Genomic DNA, 22924 nt, shown 5'->3' with positions numbered 1-22924 from the left:
CCTGCCAATCATTAAATTCCAAAAGAGGGTGAGGGAGTTCCTATTGGCTAACCCACTTTACTCAATCCATGAGTTTTTTGAACTTCCTGACAACTTGTAAGTATGTTTTTTTATGAGTTTTGCAAGTGTGGTTTTATTTTATTTTCTATGCATGGAGTGTTGCAGGAACAAACAAATCATGTAATTTTTGCAATTTTTTAGTACTTTAACCTAGTATTAGTTTATTTGACTTTTTCCATACATGTATCATGTTCACGGAAATAAAGCATTTCATTTCATTCATTTCATATAAAATAAGCCTAGTGCCATATCTTGCCAGACAGATGTTTTGTGCCACAGTTTTGAGTTTTATTCTTTACCACCATTCCAATCCAATCCAATCCAAAACAACACAACTGTCAACTAACCAACTAACCTCTAAACAGAAAACAGACTAACCTCAACCTCACTCAATGACAAAATAACGGTAAATGTAAACAAAACAAGCGTCATGAATTACTAACTATTTAGTTATTTTTGTGAGTATATCTGTTTCTTGTACATATTATTGACTTTTTCTTAGTCAATGTTTAACTTGCGTCATAACTTCTAACAGTATCAATCTGGTTGGCGATCATAGTTTACACCTACCCAAACTTGAGCAATGTTTAACTTCATAAGAAACAGTAAAATACAACTTTTATCTTTTTAATAACACCTTTCTAAGGACATGTATTCATTTCATAAACATCTAAAATATTGATCTATAAGTGTTTCCTGCTCAATTTTAAATAAATAAATAAAGATCAATATTATAGATAGGCCTACTGTAGGCCTAATTGATTTTGGGCATCTTCATTATTGGCTAGGGTTTAAAAATAGCCTACTTGTTAGCCTAGATATAATTATTTTGATTATTGTTTTCAATTTATATGACTTTGTATAATTTAGAGTTAGCCTATTCATATTTTTAACTTGAACAATTAAAGCTTTATGTTAGGCCAAGGCAGCTGGCAGAACTTGGGTTTATGATAAAATTCTGTAGCGAAGCTGGTGTCTGCATTATAATTTATGAGCCAAAAAGGACATGCAGCAAACTAAACCAAAAGGGTACTTTCCTGCTAAAGGAACGTTTTACTTACATTATTGTCATCTATGATTTTTTAGGGTAAATTTCTAGATTAAGGCCACATACTTAGGAAATTTAAGTAATTTTGACTTGAACAATGAAATTTCATCGTGTTTTACTTACCGGTAACCTAACATTTGGTAAATCAATGATATTATTTCTGGTATTATACATGTTGCTCACCCCTACAACTAAGTGACTGGAGATCATGTTTATATGCACAACTGACACAAACACATACAGACTACGCACAGTCATGATTCTCTTATTCACAAAGACAGGTCTGAAATGGGCATCATACTCAGCATTGGCTAGAATTCTTACTGCTCTTTTTTGGATTAGCAAGACATTGTTAATCTCTGTAGACCCACCCCAGAGCCTGAGCCTATACCAAAAAGCTAAGTTGTTGGCTTTTTTTAAAACAGTTCTTTTTCAAACAACGTTTGAGACTTCTTGAAAGGAAAATAAACTTAACTGGAAAGTTTACTGTATACCAAGTTTATAGGCCTATGAGGGCTCAAAGTCAGTTTTTATGATAGAACAGGAATCATTAGCCAAGTTAAATGTTTTGGCGTGATGGGATTCAGGCCTGTGCCTTACTCGTAGGCTATTAATTGCTAAAACATAAACCTTGCTGATCCTTCCATTGTATATAAAATATCCTTGATTTGAAAATAGCCTATGAAAGGGAGAAAGATAAGTAATAACCTATTAATAATTAACGAAAATTGCTATGTTACAAACTCATAAATTTAAAACTTAACGTAGTGTGTGCAATATGAGATGTCAGTCAAAATTTTTAACGCTACCTATGTCATCGATTGCTCTTTGCAATTGAAAAACTGAAGCACAATGAACAGCTCATCTTAATTTTGACAAATGATTTAGCAATTTGTAATAAGTCCGGCTAGGGTACTTATGTTATTCCTATGTTACCTGTATCATTTTTTGTGTAAAAAGTTATGCCAATAGAAAATACAAAAAAATAGTAATCTAATTTGTTTAGTGTTGTTAAAATGGCTGACATCATATCAGCGACTCGTCGGACACTTCAAAGCAGATCATCTAATTATGAAGATCTGGAAAATGCAAATGAGTACTCTCCTCAAGTACTTCAGAGACAGGCCCATGACAATGATGAATTTTTGCCTCCATTACAGGAGTTGGAAATGAATTCCGTCTCTGTTGTTCCTGATGGTAAGTATTTAGATATAGGCATAACTAGTTAGCATTCACTGCCGACTTTTTTTTTTACCACTCATTAAAGTATTATTATTAAAAGTTGTAAGCAATGCAATATGAAAACCCCTCTCATGCACCATAAATATTACCAATAACGGTTCCTTAGAGAAAGGAATTATAGGCCTATAAAATAGCAAGTGTGTAAATCAAGTATCCACCTTTCGCCCAACAAGTCCATGGTCTTAAAAGGTAGAAAACCAGTAGGATGAAAAAATTCAGTAATAATTGGCTTGAGGTTGAACTATTTTTAAACAGTCTAAGGTTAAATATCTGTTAGGCCTATAAAAAATTATACAATTTTTAATCTTTGTAGTCTTCATAGAAAAAAAGATTAATGTGTAGGTTTTATAAATAACCACTAAACTAAATGGAAATATTTGATAGGGTGTCAGAGATAAAAGTGAACGTGAAAAAAATTAGGTCTTCAAACATGCTGCTGTTCTTTTTTAGGAAGTACAGTTCCATCATATCATAGAACGTCACAATTAGCATTGCCTAAAACTCATCGGCCCGATTGGCATTTTAGCAGATAAATGATACAACGGCTTATTGAGGTTTAATTCTACTGTAATTATGTATATAAAAATGCTGTATCATTAATATAATCCTATTTACAGAAACCTTTACTGTGACACAAGCTGTGAATGCTTTTGGCTTTGGAAAGTTTCAAGCCAAGCTTTCCCTGTTTACCGGCCTGTGTTGGATGGCAGACTCCATGGAGATGACTATCCTCAGTATTCTTTCTCCAGCACTCCACTGTGACTGGCACATCACTCGCTATCAACAGGCTCTAGCTACTACAGTCAGTATCTATCTTCTTTATAATTTTAATTTTTAAATTATGTCCATGTACAAGAGGTACAGAAAGTACATTACATTATGGAATGAAAAAAGATCAAATTATAGGGCACTTTTCTTATTATATGAGTTGAAAGCCTCACTTGAATTCTACTTTCAACTTAATTGCCATTCAAATTTAAGCACTTATTATAGTAATAATTAAGTTTGGCAATTCCTTTCTCGTAACATTCCACCTCTTACGTCCTCAACCAGCATGTCACTTCTTGCTGCATCTGTGCATCTCTATATGTCTTCATTGATGGAACAAGTGGTAATCAGTTGGTGCAAGGTCCGGACTGTATGGTAGACTAGGAACTCCCACTTTCAAGATCCCGATTTGGGGCGATGTCGTGAAACAAACAAAATCAAGCTCAACTTTCCCCTTTGTTTGTTTTGGATCGCCCATCTAAAGCTTTGCAACATTTGGCGGACATTGCAAGGTTTTACGTGACTCCTTCAAATAGTCCAAGGATTAAGATTGCTAAGTAGCTTTCATGTTTAGTTACAAAGACAAATTTTCAAAGCTCGCAACTCGTCAAATACACAATTAAAACAAGCACAACACAAACATAAAAACGGTAGGCTATGTATAGCCTGCACAAACATTTAGATAGCGCTTTCATGATAATACTGATAACCGGAGGGTTGGTTACAAATTCTGTACCTCAAGACACCTTTATGCTTTTTAAGCTGACTGTCTCATTAACTTTAGGACTACATATTTAAATGTGTAAGACTTTATGTTCCCCATTATTACACCATCAAAAACAAGGAATTTTAAACAATTTGTTTACTAGCCCTAAAATGCAGTATGTTATAAAACCTCTATAGCACAATGAAAGTCTAAATTCAACTAAACACGTCATAACTTAGTTGTGGTTACTAGTTAAGAAGTAAACTACCGGTACCTTCTTCTTAAAAAACTAGAACAGTATTTGAAAATAAAAAATATATTTAATACATTCACTGATTTTAGTTTTAATGTTTATAATCAGCAATGCATGATTCTTCTCTCAAGCTGTCTAGCGGTCTTAACTCAAATATCAAATTTTGCAATAGTGTACAAGAAAAACAAATTTCTTTGTTTTAACTAACATTATTTGCTGTTTTTGTAAAAGGAAGTGAGAATTCTAATAGGTACTTTTTAAATTTTAACCAAACAAAGTTGCTGCTTTTTTGGGCTTTTTATAGTTTTGGAAAGTAAAACAGTCTACATTGATTTTCTGTTTTTGTAAGGTTTAGCATTCTATCCCATCCTTGTTCTTGCCAGTTTCATGTACTTAGTATTGTCCCAGTTAAACCAAAACATGGGTCTGGACTGCTCTCTGTTATAGCAAAGCGTTGTGCACTTTCTCCAATACCACCTCTGAAAATTGCCACCAACGTGAACAACAAGAAAAAAAACTTTTTTCCTTCCGTCTCAATTTTTAAAACCTCATAGCTTACATTCTTGTTTTTTGCCATCACAAAAATATCATAAACAACATCTATGGGGCTCAGCAACAAAATTTTCAAGTTTTCTTAGGGTGATTAATTTTTAAAATTACAGATAATGAACAAAAGTTTTCATTTTTATTTCAGGTTGTGTTTCTTGGAATGATGGTGAGCTCTACATTTTGGGGTCATATAAGTGATCGATACGGACGTAAGCAGGTAAGATTGCCATTCAAACACACCTCATATCATGGATATTGGAAGGTATTATTTTTGCTTTCTCGCCCTATAAATAGTATATAGAGAAAGTACCTATCGTTTTTTTGAAACTTTTTGAAATTGAGTGGTTTAAGCTCGATTTATTAACGGCGGTGCTTGATCTCTCAAGCTAACTCAGTACTCAGTCCATCATTTTTTGCAAATACAAATTTCAAAGAGTTTGATTAAAAATAACTTTAGGACTGAGAATATTATCAAAGGTTTCTTTTCGATTATATTTAATTGCGTTTGGTATCGTGGTCTAACTATAATGTGTGTGGATAAGAGGATAAATTGAGCAAATTTTGTGTGTGAAAAAAAATATTAAAAGTTTTGTTTGGATATGTGAGTCTGCTCACAACCAGTGTTCTATAGGGGGAAAGTGAAAGATTTCTTTTTCTAGGCCCTTACTATGTGTGCTGTCTTACTATTCTACTATGGACTATTGAGCTCCCTGGCCCCCAACTACACTTGGATTCTGATTCTTAGAGGTCTTGTTGGTTTTGCGATCGGATGTGTCCCTCAGTCGTAAGTAATTCAGGATTATTCTTTCTGAACACATTTATTATGTATTATTGATTGGTTTTGATTTGATAAGTAAAACTTTTGGCTTTTAACTGTTTACCTTTTTAACAGCATGTTTTTTATTTTTCAATCCAAGTTGAAGGAATTCATTTCAATTGAAGGCATATGCGATAGACAAATGTCAGTAAGTGGGTATTTCTATTTTACTTGAAGTAAGCTTGATACTTATTGTATGGTTTTCATACTTTATTACCTTTCATGTTTGATGTTCATTGCTTAATTGTGTGACCTCCTTGTCATTTGATTACTAATATGTAGTTCAGCCTATCTTTACCATAATGTACAGACAATAGTATATTTAATTACTGGTGCCGAAAGTGGCATTTTTGGTGCACGCACACTCAAGTTTCAAGTTCAAGTTCAGCTTGTCTCACATAGGTACACTAAACTTCACACTGTCCTCGGCTTCATACGAGGCGAAGCCGAGGACGGAATAATTGGTGCAAGTACCGGAAAATCACTTTTGTTACAAGTTTATGACAATACTTTCATCACAATGCAAAACATATTTTAGTAATAGACTTCAATAAAATTTAAACCATTATATTTCATAATTAATATTATTTTAATATAAAATACAGGCAAATTGGTAATATCAAGCCTACATAACAATGTAAAAATATGAAATTTAAATGTTTATTGTGCAGTAAACACCCTCCACAAGCTGAAAACACAGCCAAACTAGCTTACTGCTTTTGTATTAATGTCTTTATATTTGTAGTGTTAAAACAGTAAATACAGCTGATTTAAATTATTAAAATAAATGGTAAAGTAACACTAGCGACGCATAGTGCCTTTAATTTGATGTGCATTTCAAAAACCTATGCTTCTATTTAAGATTTTCTTCTTACTCCTTGTGGGCCGTCCCCCTGAAGTGGTAGCGGCTCATTGAAGTTTTAGTAAAATAATATTGTTTAATGCCCAGTGACAGTGTACCAAATTGTATAGCTCCTTCTGTAACTGTAAAAAAGAATATTAAGCCGTCCCGGGACTTTTCACCACCCCTATATTTTGAATGAGTGCTCTGAAGTGTACGAATACAGCTTGTGAACATGTAAAAAGCAAATTAATTACCAATTTAACTGAATATTTTAAATCTAATCTTATAAAATGTAATATTTCACATTTATTGTTTTCAAGTTTGATGCACGTTGACGCATTGCTGTGGGTTGTTGGTTGTTTGTTTGAGTTTGCCATTTGATGCTAATAGTTAGTTGTAGTTGCATGTTTGTCTGTTGTTAGAGTGACCCTGTATGCAGAATTTCTACCGTCCAAGCAAAGAGCCAAATGTGTAGTTCTTCTTGATGTGAGTATAGCATGCTGTAGCTCTGTTTTTGAATACACAATTAGTCTTTGTTCTGCATTTAAATTGCTATGTTTTACAGAGTGGCCATAAAAACAAACATCAAACATATTTGAACATTAAATCAAATAAATCCAAGAAAGACAGAGGAAAATATTGTTTTAGTTGGAATTTGAAGCGCAAAACTTGCAATTTGATAAGCTTTAGTAGATTTTTAATAGGAGTATAATAAATTAAATACGTCTTCCAACACTATCCGATATATTCACTAACTAGTTCAGTGACGTGCTCCGGCCGGCCAACTATGTTAAATGTCTACCTTGTTCGTGTTGTGCTTGTGTTCAATGTATTTAAGAAGATTTGACGACATTCAATGAATGAAATATTTTAACGTTCTGTTTTGAAAATGACTACTCAATAGTCGAAACTAGTCAACAGAAGTTCGACAGAGGAATTGTCGACGTCAAGGTATGTAACCTGCTATAAATAATCTAGCCTTCATTAAATTTCAAACAAAATTATACCATACAATACCTATCTACTATGAATGGTTTTATCGCCTTAAGGGGTAAATTTGATTTTTTTTCTTATAATTCTAAAAAAGTTGTTTTTAAATGGAGGAAAACCATGGACACCCATAAAAAAATGTTCTAATAAGTGCCTCCATACATTTTTAGAATATAAGAAAAAATCATATTTACCCCCCCCCCCCCCCCACCCCAATATCTCCTGAACCGTTCATAGTAGATAGGTAAAGTATGGTATTATTTTTTTCGAAATTTAATGTCGATTATTTTTGTTATTTATTATATTTCAATAAAAACACACCGTTTTTGAGGTATTTGCGATAAAGTCAAAAAGTCCCAATTTTACCCTCCCCCCACAAACTGACACTGAAATCAGTGTAATTTTTTTTTACAAATTGAGGGAAGTGTATTCAACAATTTGGCGCTGGTTTGAAACTGTTTTTTTTATGTCCCGGTTTAGGTCTAATTGCACCGTACTATTATTTAAAAACTATAAATTAAATTCACTTATATGCTCCCATCTATACTTTCAAGCTTCCCTAAGGTAGTGTGTAAAGACACGCCAATCCTCCCCGTTTAGATATTGATAATATTCTATTTCACTCAAGATATTGCATCCTAACCAAGGCTTTCTTATGCTACCCAAAATTAGACTGACAGACAGCCATCAAGTGAAAAGTGGTTTTTTGCTCTTTAAGGTTACATAATGAGCAATTGATATTTTGTTCGGTCCAAGGTTTATAATTCAGATTTACTAGCTCTGCCCTAGCTTTAATTGTCAAAGAAATTAATTCCAACTCGCTGAAGGCAAGGGGGCTCTTATCTCCTGGTTCAAGGTCAACTTTCAATAGCTGTTTGTAAAAAACATAATTTTGTTGCTTGTTCAATCAGTTGTGTGGAATTTGAAATAAATACGTTACCATAGTAAGTTTGTCAACACTTATGCAAACATTATGAGTACAATATCCTCATAGTTGCCATGGGAACCAATCAATGTTTACTTCAGGTCTTGGAAAGCCTGTAGGGCAGAGCCGTAGATCAATATTGAAGTGGAAATAGTCTTACTTTGGAGTGCACCCAGTAGCAATATACTACTACAACCATGAAGCTAAACTATCATGTTGGGGGTCGCTATATAGTTGGTGGTCATGGAGAAAATATTGGACATATCCGTATTATCCACAGTAATCACACACTCTCTTTTTATTTATACATATATACAGGGTGTTAAAAAAGGTGAGGACCTATAATTTACATAGTGATTCCTTGGGTCAAAATAAATTTACAATAAATTGACAACATATCCTCCATTTCGTTTATTTTTTACATTTATATCCGTAAATTTTTTCAACCGATCTCAAATAATGAAACTTGGTCTAAATGTTAAGGAAAAAGAGACCCATTTTAGAAAATGTCTTTATTCAAGTTAAAATTTCAAAATTGAGGCCATTTTAATTTAAAAAAAAAGATGATTATATGAAAAAAATTCAACCATGATTAGTGGTGTTTTTTTATTCTTCTAGTCAACTACCTACTTGATTGAAGAAATAACTATAAAAAATTAGTTAAATAATCACAAAACAGCAAAAAATTTCATTCCTCTCTTAACAAAAGGATTTTATATGAAATAATTGCTATTGATGTCACAGTGTTTCTGGGCATTGGGAGCCTGTTTTGAAGTGCTTCTTGCATTGTTCATCATGCCGACCCTAGGATGGCAGTGGCTCTTGGCTCTTTCCACAGGACCTCTGCTTGCATTTGCTCTTATTTGTCCTGTAAGTATGATTAGTTATTTTCATTTTACATGATTTTAAGAACCTGTGCAATGCACTACATTACTACTAAACTACTATTAAATAAAACATTAAATACAAAAGTAAGCATAGGAATGATTACTACCCTTAACCAGTTTGCTCTGACAAATTCTTTCCAAATTTTTATTATTTTAAATCCCCGACATGTACCACTGGAGGACACTGTTACCATGGTGATTGTACACTACAAACGACATTTTGGGTTTCTGTGGGTGGTTTTACTATGTATTCGGGTTTTTAGAAGGAACATGAACTATATCCATAGTGGGTACATGAACAAAATTCGAGTTTCAATACTTTAACAAAGCACCCTTGTGCCAGTTTAGACTCTTAACCATTCAGCTAAGCCTCCTATCATCAAAAAAATTCTAAACCCCTAGGCCTTTGTGCTTTATATTCATCCAAGTTCATCTAAAGTTTTTATGTAAGATAGTTAGTAACAAGCCAAGGGTTTGGACTGTTCTCAAGCAATAAACTTAAAATATGCCAACGTTGTGGATAAACAAAGAATGAGTTTCCTGTTGAAAACTCACTAACATTATTATTTATGTTACTCAACCTGTTGTAGTGGCTCCCCGAGAGTGCCAGGTACCACGTAGCGTCGGGTCAGCCAGAGAAGGCATTGGCAACACTGCGCACAGTAGCTTCTGAGAACGGGAAGCCGATGTTGTTTGGTCGTCTGGTGGTCGATGACTCCATGATTGGGGAGAGAGGCAGAGTTAGAGATCTGCTTATTCCACAGTTACGCAGGACCTCTATCTTGCTGTGGTTCATTTGGTTAGTGAACCATTCATAAAATAACTAAGTAACTAATAACTAATATTAAGTAACTAATATTAGGATTATTATGTACAAGGCTAGGGATCAGCTAGCTTATCTGGAAGATAGAGTCTAGATTAGCCTTGATTACACATAAAACACATGACACAACACAGAAAAACTTAATATTTCGTCCCAGTTAGGGACTTCATCAGAATGGAGAAGAAAGAAAACTGGCAGTTACACTTCAAATTCAAAAGTTCCATTGAAACGCAACATTTACACTGTAACTGCCAGTTTTCTTTCTTCTCCCTTCTGATGAAGTCCCTAACTGGGACGAAATATTAAGTTTTTCTGTGTTGTGTCATGTGTTTTATGTGTAATCAAGGCTTATCTGGACTCTATCTACCAGGTAAGCTAGCCCTATCCTTGTAATAATCCTAATCAGCCAATTGGCCTTTCCTTAACTCCTAAGTAATAATATTATAATTAATAACTAATTAGGCAAAAGTATTACTACCAATAAGAGGTGTGTGAGTGATTAGTAAGTTTAATTTAATTGAGTTTAGAATCAGATCACCGTTATGTTGTAAATAAAAACATTTAGCTCTTTAGCAAAGCTAGTTGAAAAGACAACATTTATATCTAAAATTCTAACTATCTGAGTACAGTAAGTAACATAGAGTACATACTCTGTTTTATATTTGCTAGAGAACAGTTACATGCAATGTATTATAAGATTTACTTAATAGTCTATTGAAATAAGATCAAAATCCCCAAAGCAGAACCACAGGCAACAGTGTGTCATTGTCTTAGAAAGACGAGGAGGGCTACAGAAAACCCAGCCTGCTCAACTGGTTAAACAAATTTTTTGTTAATTTAAATTTTGGTTTTTAAATTCAACATTTTTTTATGAAAAGTTATTTATTTTTACAGGAAAAGTTTGGCCACATGGCCCTTACTTACACTTAACATGTATAAGTTTCTGCAGAAAATGCTGCATAACAAGTTAGTAAAATTGTTTGTTTTTTTTTGGAGAAAATATTTCTTACGAATGTTGACAACTTTATTTTCTACAGAAAAACTCTCCGTTCTACAAACAGTAACGTTACAAAATACCATGCATTACATAAACGAAAGCTGCAAAGTCAATATTTGGTACATCTACGGTGAGGAAGAACGCATAGAATAACCTAATTACCAAAGTGATTCAATGTAATAACAGTAGGTGTTTTCGTACCGATACGAGCATTTGAAAATATATTTATTTCCAAATATTCATTAAAACTTTCACATACACACGGGTTCATTTACACGTAACTTGGACCGCGGAAGCCAGTAGAAAATTTTTCCAAGTTTGTTGCAGAAAGATTAAAACCAGGCTTTGGGGATAAAAATTTATCAACAGATGAATTATTCTACCAAGTAATATACTTAATTCTAAATAAAACTACAGTAGACCCCCTCTTAACCGACCTCGTATTAACCGATATTGGATTATCCGCCTTCGATCGTAAAATAATACAGTTTGTTTTAACCGACCTTGCTTTGAGAGCAGTTCGGTTTAACCGCCGCTCACTAGGAATCTCGTCATTTCCGCTCCCACGCTGGGCGATGAGAACTGAACCATACGCTGATCTCCACAGGATATGACTAAGAATAAGTTATTATGTATTGATCACAAAAAATATAGTATAGCCTATTGTCAGTTTGTCATCATCATTCATAGCTCGAGCACATCTGATCTGATTTGTTATTTGTGGGGCAAATTTATAACATCATAAAGTGCGTTACGATTTTGAGAACTGATTATCTTATCGCTGGAGTAAACAAACAATGCAACTTGTAGGGAGGGCAGGGAAGGAGGGTTAACAACTCCAAGGTCAAGATAGTTTTTGTGCCTCGAGCCTCCAGTGAGAGGCTATAAATGAACATCCTGTCTGGTAACAAAATGGTTGCTTGTATCTTTAATTTCGACAAAAGGTTCTGTACTGTATTACGATGGATTTGGAAAGCATCAATTAATACATTACAGTATTAAAGTTATTAAAATAGGAATTTTATTGACTCTTTCCTAGTATTATAATATATTCCACTGAAAGTAGGCCTATTTGACTTAACCGGGTTTTGTGTTTATTTGTGACTTTTCTATCAATATGATAAAGGAGATAATAATAGTTTATTTTATAAATAATGCAAGTATGACTAAAAAATTATGATTATATAATTCCAAATGAATAGCACTTCATTATGTTATGATTTTAGGGATTGCCCGTTTTAACCGACCTTTTGAGTTATCCGACCTAGGTCCGGTCCCATTAGGGTCGGTTAAGAGGGGGTCTACTGTATTCTAATCTGCTTTTGGATTATGCCATTAGAAAAAAAATGTAAAAGCTCGCCAATCCAGACATCAGGAGTGAACATCAGATGTTGGTTGCATTCAATGGAATTGGAAGAAACTTCATTTTAATTTATTTTTAGTATTTTATATCTTTACTAAAATAAAAACATGGCATAATGGCCCGTCGGCCAATGATTTCCTCTTGAAGCTCTAAAATTAGCAGAATTTACACTAGTCCCAAATAACAGCTGTTTTTAGAAGAGGTTCAATAATCTGCACCCCTGGATTAGCGAGTGACAACTATAAATAGGTTGGTGGTTTGTCAAATGATCTTCTTGCCCTAAAGAGTCTTCCATTGCAAATTCATACATTAAATATTGAAATTTTTTTGTGTATAGTATTAAATACGTGATTAATGAAACTTTCAAAATTATTATAAGCAAATAAATAAGTGATTTATTCACATAAATATAAGTAACAGTTATATTTAAAGATCTCAGAATGAGGTCCTGCATGATTTCTTTTTAGGCTACAAGTCATCATTCAATTTTAAGAACTTTATTTGATTATGAGATTGCTCTATAAATCTCAATACAACCTCTAAACAATCGATATGAGCAGTAATATAATAATGATACAGTAAATCAACAGCTTCGATCTTTCATGCAAAAACTACCAGACTATGCAAAATGTTCAGTTTTGTCTAATATAGTTCCTTATTTAAATGTTCACTTGCAATTATTCCCAAAATTTAACAGTCACTAAATACGAGGGATGTCTGTCGGTTAAAGTCTTCAAAGAGCTTCTGTTACGGCTAAGATTTGAGCTAGCTTAAATATGAGACCAAATTGGTGTTCTTTACTTCATTCACTACTATTCTAGTTGGTTCCCATCCCTATCCTTATCCTACGAGCAATTGGTGCCCTAGATTACAGGAATCTAAACAAAGAACACGATTCATACTTGCAGGAGTGAAGATTTTCCTTCACCTAATTTTCGACTAATATAATGAGACCCATAGTTGCATAGCGGTGGAAATCAGTTAGAATAATAGTGGATGAAGTAAAGAATGTGGCGGAATGAGGTCTTATATTTGAAATAGCTTGCTTGGGCTAGACAGGAGCTCATTGGAGACCTAAATTTATGGGCAATCCAAGGTATTACTGTTTTCCAATCTATCTTTTAGTAGACTATAAAAAAAATGTATTTGTTTACTAAACTTGGTTTAATTATTACTTGTGCCAATTACTATAACCTTTCATATTCAGGACTGCTTGTGCCTTCTGCTACTATGGAGTGGTGTTGATGACAACAGAGTTATTTGAGGCTTCCGAACGTCGGTGTTCTGGCAGCGTCGAGATGAAATCTGTCGAAACTTGCACGGCCGACTGCAGACAGCTTAACACTCAAGACTACATGGATTTGCTCTGGACAACCCTAGCTGAATTCCCAGGTTTGATTTTGTGTTTTATTTGTGCCATTGGTATTTTTACCTATTTTGGAAGGGTACAGTTCAAGGCCTCACCCTAAACTTTTATCAGAAAGAGAATCTATCTCACTTGGAATAGAACCAGATTTTAGTTATTTGGAACAAAGTTTTTGTTAGCCTAATTCATAGTTTTTTATATTAGGAAATCAAGATTTAGTCCCAGTATAATATTCAACTTATAGTACTGGACCATTATCTTGTAATTAAATAAATGGAGGAAGCCTGTTAATCTGTTTAGATAACACTTTGTATGCTAATGGTTGGTTTTGCAAACACTTGGCTTAGGAATACATTAAGTAAGAAGTAGGAATGGATACAGATCTACCTTACCTAAGAGAAGTTACCTGCAGTTAAAAGCACACAAAAAATTCACTTCACAATTAATTTGATATTTTGCTCCTACAAGTGGTAGAATGAATATTAGTAATTCCAAAACAATTCTGTGGAGCTTACTCTGAATATAAGATAAGATATGCTAAGTTATATCCAATCCTTTTTCTTCAATGTATTTGTAAATGTATGCAAATGGCAATTGGAGATCCTGCATAAAACCAATCTAAATCAAATACACATTGAATACACTCACTGAAGCAAAAGTTTGTTTTGATTTTTTAATATAATTTGTCAGTTGAGCTGATTTTTTTGTTTTCCTAGAACTGCCTTTGTTTATAGTGTAGGGGTGTTTGAATTGTGAATTTATGAGTCGTTTACATTTGAGTCTTCCCCTTCCTGTATTCAAACCAAGCAATATATTTATTTATATTTATATACAGTAGGCCTACCAACTTCTATATTTTAGTATGATTTAAGCTCCGTTGACAGTAAGAGTTATAAAATAACATGCAGGAGGAAAGATAGTTTGTTGATCCTTCCATACTGTACAAATATAAATTTCTACAACAAACTCATTAAATAGCTTGACTTTTCGAGTTTTCTTGAAGTCGAGTACTGAAAAACTTGCTCGAAAATACTCAACCCCTTGATAGGATATTTTAACAGAATCCTACTCATCAAAACACTTTAGGGCATACAAACATTATATAAACACAAGGAGGCTTAATATTACACTCTTTGGAAGTGAAAATACTACTATGTAATAACTCATGAGTTGTTTATAAATAAGAACTTTATAATAACCGTAATTCTTATATTTGTATGGATAAATCTAATCTACAATTAGTTTCTCCAATGGATTGTTTTTATTTTGTAGCTATTTTATTTGGCTTGTATCTTAAACAGTAGTCAGTATATAATTTATTACTTTGTGGAAAACACTATTCATCGTCAATAATTCCTTAACAGTTATTTCCTTTTGTTATTCCCTTAGATTGTTCGAAACCATTGTGTCCTTTTCCTTTTGTGTTAAAACCTTTTACCTTACTTTGTTGGGTAAATGTTTTGATACTTGTGTAATGTGACCTGAACTATCATGATTAAATATAAAATGAATTTTGCAAAAAATAAATTAACAGAGTATGTTTTGTCTTTTTCAGGCATATTTTTAACTATATTTGTAATCGAGAGGTTTGGTCGCAAATACACTATGGCCGTCCAGTTTGTTTTCTTCACCTTGTGCATTTCACTTTTATTCATCTGCGTTGAAAGGTAATTAATACTAAACATTAAGTTTTTAATAAACTTTCCTGGTTATTTTGACAATGGGTACAGTGAGTATACTGTATTATTAATGCAACCATAACTATATAGATTTGCGCTTTGTGCTGGCTTTAAAAATAGATCTATAATGATCCTATTCAACATATGATGAATAAACTCATCGTAAATCATTCTAAAGACAAAGGAAGTATGTGCTAAAAAAGACATTTACCTTTGGACATTATTCTAATTAACAATTTATTAAAATGGCAAACAATCTAAAAGTTTCTCTATACTCTAAAATATTTACTACTCTGGTCTCATGGGCCCATTTTCAAGTGTAACAAGACATTATTCCTTGTGATGGGTATATATTTAAAAAACTTTTAATACATAGAATATGGCTGCATAAAGATCATAAAAACCTATTAGGAACAAAATAATTGGCCAGTACAATTATTTAAATTTGTTCTTTATCTTCCAACGCCAGAAGATAAATGATTATGTCCTGAGGACACTTAAAAATAGATCCATTTACTTTTGTACTATTAAACTTGCACCACCAGGTTATTTCGTAATATAAACTTTTCTATAATTTAGTGATCGGATCATAAAATTTTATTGATTTACTTTACTCAGGATAATCATAAAATATTACAGTAGAACCCCGATTAACCAAAATAAAGGGGGGAGAGCCGTTTCGGATATCAAATTTCGGTTAACCTGTCGTATGCTAAAATTAGCCTGTTTATTACCACGGTGTGTAGGAAAAATGAATTTATTACAATGTTTATATAATATAGTGTTGTTCTATTTCAGCTATAGAAATGTTTAAACTAAACAACTGAGGTTACTGATGCATTTTATACATTACATATTACTTATATTTTAGCCCTGTATTATTTTATGGAACCGTTTTGGTTAACCCGAGTTTTAATTAACCTAAATTTGGTTAACTGGGGTTCTACTGTATGAACTTTCCTCTTTGTTTTACATAAAAATTTAATCATGCTTGCCTGTAGTTTTATTACATGTGTTGAAACAATCTTTTTTCTGCTTTCAGTCGAGCAATCTTAACCGTGACGTTATTCTTAGCTCGTGGGGTCATTGCTGGAGTGTTTCAAGCAGCTTACGTCTATACACCTGAGGTATCGGTAGCCTATAGTACTTTATTAATTGAATTACTAATTACCTAATAAATGTTTAAAGTTAAAAGTTCAAACTGTGCATTATGTTCTATTTGTTTACTTTCAAAATGTTGGACTTATGTAATCAATTTCCCATGACAGATTGAAATTGTACATTCCTCATTGTAGTGTCTGTCAATCAAACAACAGTGATTGGGAAATTCCTTGGTGGCTCAGTCATTAGCAAGACAGATTTGGGATCCATAGCAGTGATGTCGTAGGTTCGAATCTTGGTACTTACCGCTAAATTTTTCCAGTACTGTTCAACCCTTGTACTGTACAGGCTCACCTCTTGCTTGGTTGGATACTTCCACGCACAGGCCTGTGGCCTATGTGGATGAACAATTTCAAGGTTAAAAGAGGCTGCCAACCTCTTTAAAAAACTTTCCAACTATCATTTAGAGTAAAGTTTGTACCAAACATATTTTTGGAGCGTAACATTTGTAGGTTGGTAGTAAATGATTGATTTTTCCCTTGTCTCAACGGGAAGGGAACTGATTATAATCCTATTTTTCAGGTGTACCCAACGCCCTTGAGGTCAGTAGGGGTAGGGACGTGCAGTGCAATGGCGAGACTAGGGGCTATGGTCACGCCGTATATTGCTCAGGTGAAGGTTATGCATGAATTGTAACAGTAAAGTCAAAGTCTAGAATATCCAATCCTTGGTTAGTCGATTTTATTTGTTAACCGACTCTCGCCAACGACCAAGTACCCAAAAATCACGTGCTATTTCCATGCGGTATTTACCAATTACCCACGACAGAAGAGCGAGTGAAGCAATCACTCCAGGGGAGAAGGCTCTGGGAATATGTAAAAAATCATATTGTCTTTATACCAAATATTCAACTTATTAATAGATATGATACAAAGTTGGCTTTACTTCAATCGTGTTGTTGATATTTTTTTTATCTGAATACTAATCCAAAAGTTTTAATGTACACCAGCCATGCCGCTACGGCTTGGGTTGCTGTCTGACAGCATGTTGGCGTTTGTGCTTTCAACATTAGCTAGTAGCTACTGCCAATCTAATTTATTGGAGTTTATAGTCATCCAACAAGTTAACCTTAGTGTTCAGTCTTGTTCAGTAGCCCTAAGTGTCTAGTTACATTGATTTTGAAATTACATATGATGTGACCTGAGACTTCCTTTACTTTTCAATCACAACTCAAACGTTTTAACGGTTCAAATAAGAACAGAGCATGTTTTTTAGTGTTTTTTCAGACTTATACAACTTATAATACAAAAACTACTTCTACAATCGTCTTTAAATTTTAATAGCACGTAAAAGATATATTTTTTTCTGTAGTTGTAGATTGTAGATGTTTAGGAAAAAAGTAATTGTGTTGTGATTTTTGTAAAAGTATTTTTACTTGAACTAGGTAAAAATAGAATTATATGTCAATGCAAGGTTGAATTCTCAATATTAAAAATGTAAAAACCTTTTTGTATCATAAACTGTTTTAAGGGATGTAGAATATATAAAAAAAAATATTATGCCAGTTTTGAGGTGATCCAGCCAGTTCCTGGTGACCTCATCCCCGTGGCATGTAGGGATATTTTACCATTTTCCACCACCCTGCAGAGTATTTATGATTTTTTAAATGTCAAACAACATGCTCATTTCATAATAAATTACAAAGTACTCTTTGAAGATCAGTCGGTATAAAGATGTAACCGGTATTGGCTTATATGAAACATGTAATTTATTGTAAAATTAAGGTATTGTTTGAAATTAGTTGATTTTTTTATATACTGATTAACAACACGTGTGCAATGATGGTTAAGGACTTGCCAATAGAAAAGCAGTAATTAGCTCCTCGTACCAGCACACCTCTATATCCCTTATGTCTAAGTCAGAGCAGGTTTTGGTTGAATATTAACCCATTGGGGAAGGAATTAATGCGCTACCTGCAGCACCCTCTGGCGGCAATTAATTTTACCGAATTTGTAGACTTTTACTCTAACTGCTATAGAAAGAAAACCTTAGGTAATAAATTAATAATTCTTTAACCATTTTGTTCACAGTAAAATTGTCTACAGAAAAGTGGTAATTGGATAGTCAAAGTTCTAAACTAAAAAAAATATATATATAAAGATTATAAAAATAAAAATTTTACAAAACAATATTTTGAAAGTAAACTTGATATAAAAATTCCAAGATTAATCCAGACACCAAATAACACTACTATTATAAAGTTCAATCAATTCCCTACGTAGAAAAATCAAAAGTTGTGTACTTTTATAAGTAATAAAATTTTTTTTAAATTGTTTGTTTACCTTATCGCAGCTGATTTTTGGTGATATGTGGTTTCCATGGCAACACAAAATTGTTTGTTATTCGCTAAAATAAATGAGTAAATACGCAAATCAAGAAGCAAGTTATTTATAAACATTATAATAGTAAGAAGAAACAAAAAGGGCGAAAAATAATAATAACTAAATAACTAATGGCGCTGCCTTGCGGTGACACGAGCGGCACTCGTAAGTCGGCTGTCGGGCCTGCAGCGGCCGTACGAGTAACGCTCGTAAGTCGGCGCCAATGGGTTAAACACTTACTAATTCTATGTGGTAGTAGTGATATGACGAGTCGAGTATTTTCTTGACTCGAGTCAAACTCGACTCACGACTATGTCAACTCGAGTTGCAACTCGAGTCAGACTCAACTCGGTATCATCGTGAAACTTCGGCTTCCATCGGTTGAGTTCGGGTCGATTCGCAGCACAGCCAATAGGGTTATAGTTTGGCGAGTTGGCTCAACTCGCATTCAGCCAATAGCGTTTACGTTTCGCCAGTCAACCGAGTCAACTCGTTAATTCCCAAGTTCTTAAAGGTTCGGCTTTCTACATATGAGTTTGGTTTCTTGACTCGCTTTGAGGTTGTGAGCGAATAGTGTTTAAGTTTTGCAAGTTGGACTCGGCACGTTTCGAGTTCGTGTAGCTTCGGCAATCTCCGTACGAGTCCGTACCAACTCGAGTTGTGAATGAGATGACTCGAGTTGATTCGAGTTGGGTCTTGACTCGAGTCAACTCGACTCGCCAACTCAACTCGTCACATCACTATGTGGTAGGCCTTTTATATTCAAAACAAAATTTAGGTAGAATCATGATAATCCAAAATTCATGTGACTTAAGGTGTCAGATTACCAAAATCATCTGATTACCAAAAATAGTACTAACACTAACCTCTGGACTTCTAGGGTTTTAAATTATGTAGTTTTTGCAATATTTGACAAAAGATTTTAATAAGTTACCTGATTCAATTTACAGGAATTCCTTGTGAGTAATTTTATGCTTCCTGGTAAAGTTGTTGAGTTTTGAAAACATTGAGGCACACTCAGACGAAAAATATGTTAAAACATTTTACTTAATAAACATAATAAATGTCCCATGGGCACTTGTGGGATTATCAAGTATCAGATTATTAAGGGCTAACTGACTATGGGATTATCAAGTGTCAGATTATTAAGGGCTAACTGGATTAGTAAAGAAGTAACTAAAATTCTTCAATCGTAATTTCATATTCCAGGTTATGCTTCAGTCCTCGCTAGTGGTGGCAATGGGAGTTTACGGTGTGGCAGCACTGCTTGCTGCAATCGCATGCGTTCTTCTACCCATCGAGACAAAGGGTCGAGAACTCAAAGAAACTGTTATATTTACTAAATAGTTATATTGTACCATTCACTAGAGTACAAAATGTTTAGTTTTTTCGTTTGAGCTTTCAGATTATACTAACTGCTTTACAAAAGCTTCTGAATTCTGTAAAATGTGTTAACTTGAGTTGTGTTTTAATTTTTTTCTATTTATTTTTAATTTATGTACGGTTGCATTTAAAAATTTTATTCTTGTTAGTGATGTATTACCTCAAAGTATTTAGTTGTTTATTTAATAAGGTTTAAACTTGACAAATCATGTATAGGGTAATTCAGTAAGAGGTTACAATTTTAATTTAGTGGCACTGTTTTCGGGTCGCCGGAAGACTGCCCCCCGGAAAACTACCCCCCCCCCAAGCAGGTTCCTACGTCATATTGACGTCACAGACCGAGGGGGGCAGTTTTCCAGTCACGGACACGCAAATTTAGTTGACAAACACTTCTAATCTAACCTAACCTAACCAACCAAACTTGCTGCAACATTTCAAAATTCTGTTTTATTTTCACCACATGACTTTTCTATTATCCAATAGAATTACTCGAATTAAAATTACAATTACATAGCATGATTTGTCTAGGGGGGGTAGTATTACAGTCGCGGACACGGCTTCCATATTGGTTAGTTGGCAGATTTTGTAACGTCACGTTTCACCTGGGGGGGTAGTTTTCCGGGGTATAGTATTCCGCATCCTCCTGTTTTCCTATGCAAGAGACAACAGTGGATATTTTGTCAATGGGTGTAGATTTTAATGATTTTGTCATTATGAAACGTTAATTGATCAGATTTATAGCTGCTGAAACCTTTTTTAAAAGGTGGGAAAATTTTGTTGGATTGGCTTTTTCTATTTTAAAATTTATATGGCAATGCTCTTACATTCAATGAAGAACATTATCGTTAGATGATGATAAATCATTTACCGCAGCATTAACAATGATCCCAACTCACTAACGGAGATAAACAATGAGATTAAGAGATTTATGTTATTCAAATTTTACTATCGAAAGTCAGTAGAGCTGCATGTGACAGTAGGCCTAATTTAACAGATATCACTTTACACACATGTTTAGTGTCAGTCTCTAGCATATGTGTTTACACAGAAGTATACCACATAAGCAAACTATAATGTGTATTATTTAATTAAGTGTAAGCTTTTACTGGATCACTCTATACTGTATAAATATTTTAAGATAGAACATTTATATAAGACTTGTTGGTGTCTATCTTTAATCTATTGACTGTTGAAAAAAGACTATCACTATTTGAGTACTTCTATGATATCTTAGAGACAGAGAGGTATAGGGATAATAATATTATGTATATTCAAAGTACTTAAGCCACACCTTCAAATTAAAACTAAACAACATACTGATCTACATGTTCAATTTTGAGGTTATGTGTTACCTGCTCACCCATACATAATCTACTTTAGTCAGCAGTGGCGGTCCCAGGATTTAATTGGGGGGGGATTGACCACCTGGGGTATGGAATATCCTATACAAAATGTGGAATTTAAAGCCTAAAAACATATTTTTATTCGTATTCAAGCTCTAAAATATGCTCAAGCTAATAAAAGTAAAGTGCTAGTAAAAGTATGCAAGTATTTATGTTAGCTAATAAAATATAAAATATTTCAGGGGGGGGTGTATCCCTCCCATCCCCCTCCCTGGGACTACCACTGTTAGTAAAATTTGACAGTAAATTTGTAATCCATTGATATTTTTAATCTCTTACTATAATTGTTCCCTATGGTAATGAAAGAACTACAAAGTTTCAAATGAGAGGTGTGTTTTTTACGTTAATTTTGTTTTAATTTTACACATATTTGTGATTTTAAGATTCCCATAAGTTAGAAGGTTATACACACACACCCAACATAAGGTGTCAAAGTGTCTTTCATTGTTGATTCTCTGATATACAGGGTGGTAAACTCAAGGAGGCCACCATTGGGATATCGGAAACGGTAAGAATTAGAGAAAACTTTAAATGAGGGACATTCCTTTATTTTTTGTGGCAATTAAAAATATGAATTTGGTTTTTTGAAATTCAGCTGCCATTTTCCAACATGGCGGCCAACTTTGAAATTTCTTATGGAACACCCTATATTTTATCTTATTAAACTTTTTTATTCCTGACATTTTTTCACTAACCCATTCGTTTACTAGTTACAGCCTATGAAAAAATGACTTCCAGTGTACATTTTGCATCATGTACCGGTAGCTCCTACACGAGTACGGTAGGTTTATAGTGAAAATGCCAAATGTAAATAAGTCTTAAAATTGCATCCACATTCCAAAAAAACAATAAAATATGTTAAAAATATTGATTCTATTATTTAAAAAATGGTGGCCATTTTCTTAAATGGCAGCGAACTTGAAAAGTGGAAAACTAGTCTTTTTGGAATGTGGATGCAATTTTTAAGACTTATTTACTCTTTCCTTTTTCATTATAAACCTACTCGTTTGGGAGCTACATGATGCAAAGTGTACACAAAGTCATTTTTTCATAGGCTGTACAGTAACTCCTAAACGAGTGGGTTTATGAAAAAAATGTCAAGAATAAAAAAGTTTTTAAGTTGCAGCATGTTCTATCCGAACACATGATAAAATATAGGGTGTTCCATGAGAAATTTCAAAGTTGGCCACCATATTGGAAAATGGCAGCTGAATTTCAAAAAAACTAAATTCATAATTTTAACTGCAACAAAAAATAAAGGAATGTTCCCCATTAAAGTTTTCTCTAATTCTTACCATTTCAAATTCCAATGGTGGCCTTGAGTTGATCACCCTGTATA

General features: G+C 33.7%; 1 protein-coding gene across 1 annotated transcript; it reads left to right on the top strand.

The window, feature by feature from the left end:
* The first annotated feature begins 450 nt into the window (after positions 1-450).
* Positions 451-22267, top strand: LOC128998360 (synaptic vesicle 2-related protein). The gene is made up of 13 exons (XM_054424464.1): positions 451-518; positions 2115-2305; positions 2968-3152; positions 4772-4843; positions 5286-5410; positions 6710-6773; positions 8947-9072; positions 9680-9888; positions 13480-13664; positions 15194-15305; positions 16360-16444; positions 17001-17090; positions 20009-22267. Exons 2-13 carry the CDS (start codon positions 2125-2127, stop codon positions 20144-20146), a joined length of 1572 nt encoding a protein of 523 aa, XP_054280439.1. The 5' UTR covers positions 451-518; positions 2115-2124; the 3' UTR covers positions 20147-22267.
* Positions 22268-22924: the final 657 nt, after the last annotated feature.

This window comes from Macrosteles quadrilineatus, unplaced genomic scaffold (assembly GCF_028750875.1).
Source record: "Macrosteles quadrilineatus isolate MER2022 unplaced genomic scaffold, UCM_ALF_1.0 Scaffold_7__1_contigs__length_78375512, whole genome shotgun sequence".
NCBI lineage: Eukaryota > Metazoa > Arthropoda > Insecta > Hemiptera > Cicadellidae > Macrosteles > Macrosteles quadrilineatus.
This window is presented reverse-complemented; position numbering and strand designations above follow the sequence as displayed.

Coding starts and splice junctions, on each gene's coding strand:
- LOC128998360 (XM_054424464.1), top strand. CDS start 2,125: ATGGCTGACATCATATCAGCGACTCGTCGGACACTTCAAAGCAGATCA. Junction 15,306..16,359: donor TTATTCATCTGCGTTGAAAG/GTAATTAATACT, acceptor TTCTGCTTTCAG/TCGAGCAATCTTAACCGTGA. Junction 17,091..20,008: donor TCACGCCGTATATTGCTCAG/GTGAAGGTTATG, acceptor TTCATATTCCAG/GTTATGCTTCAGTCCTCGCT.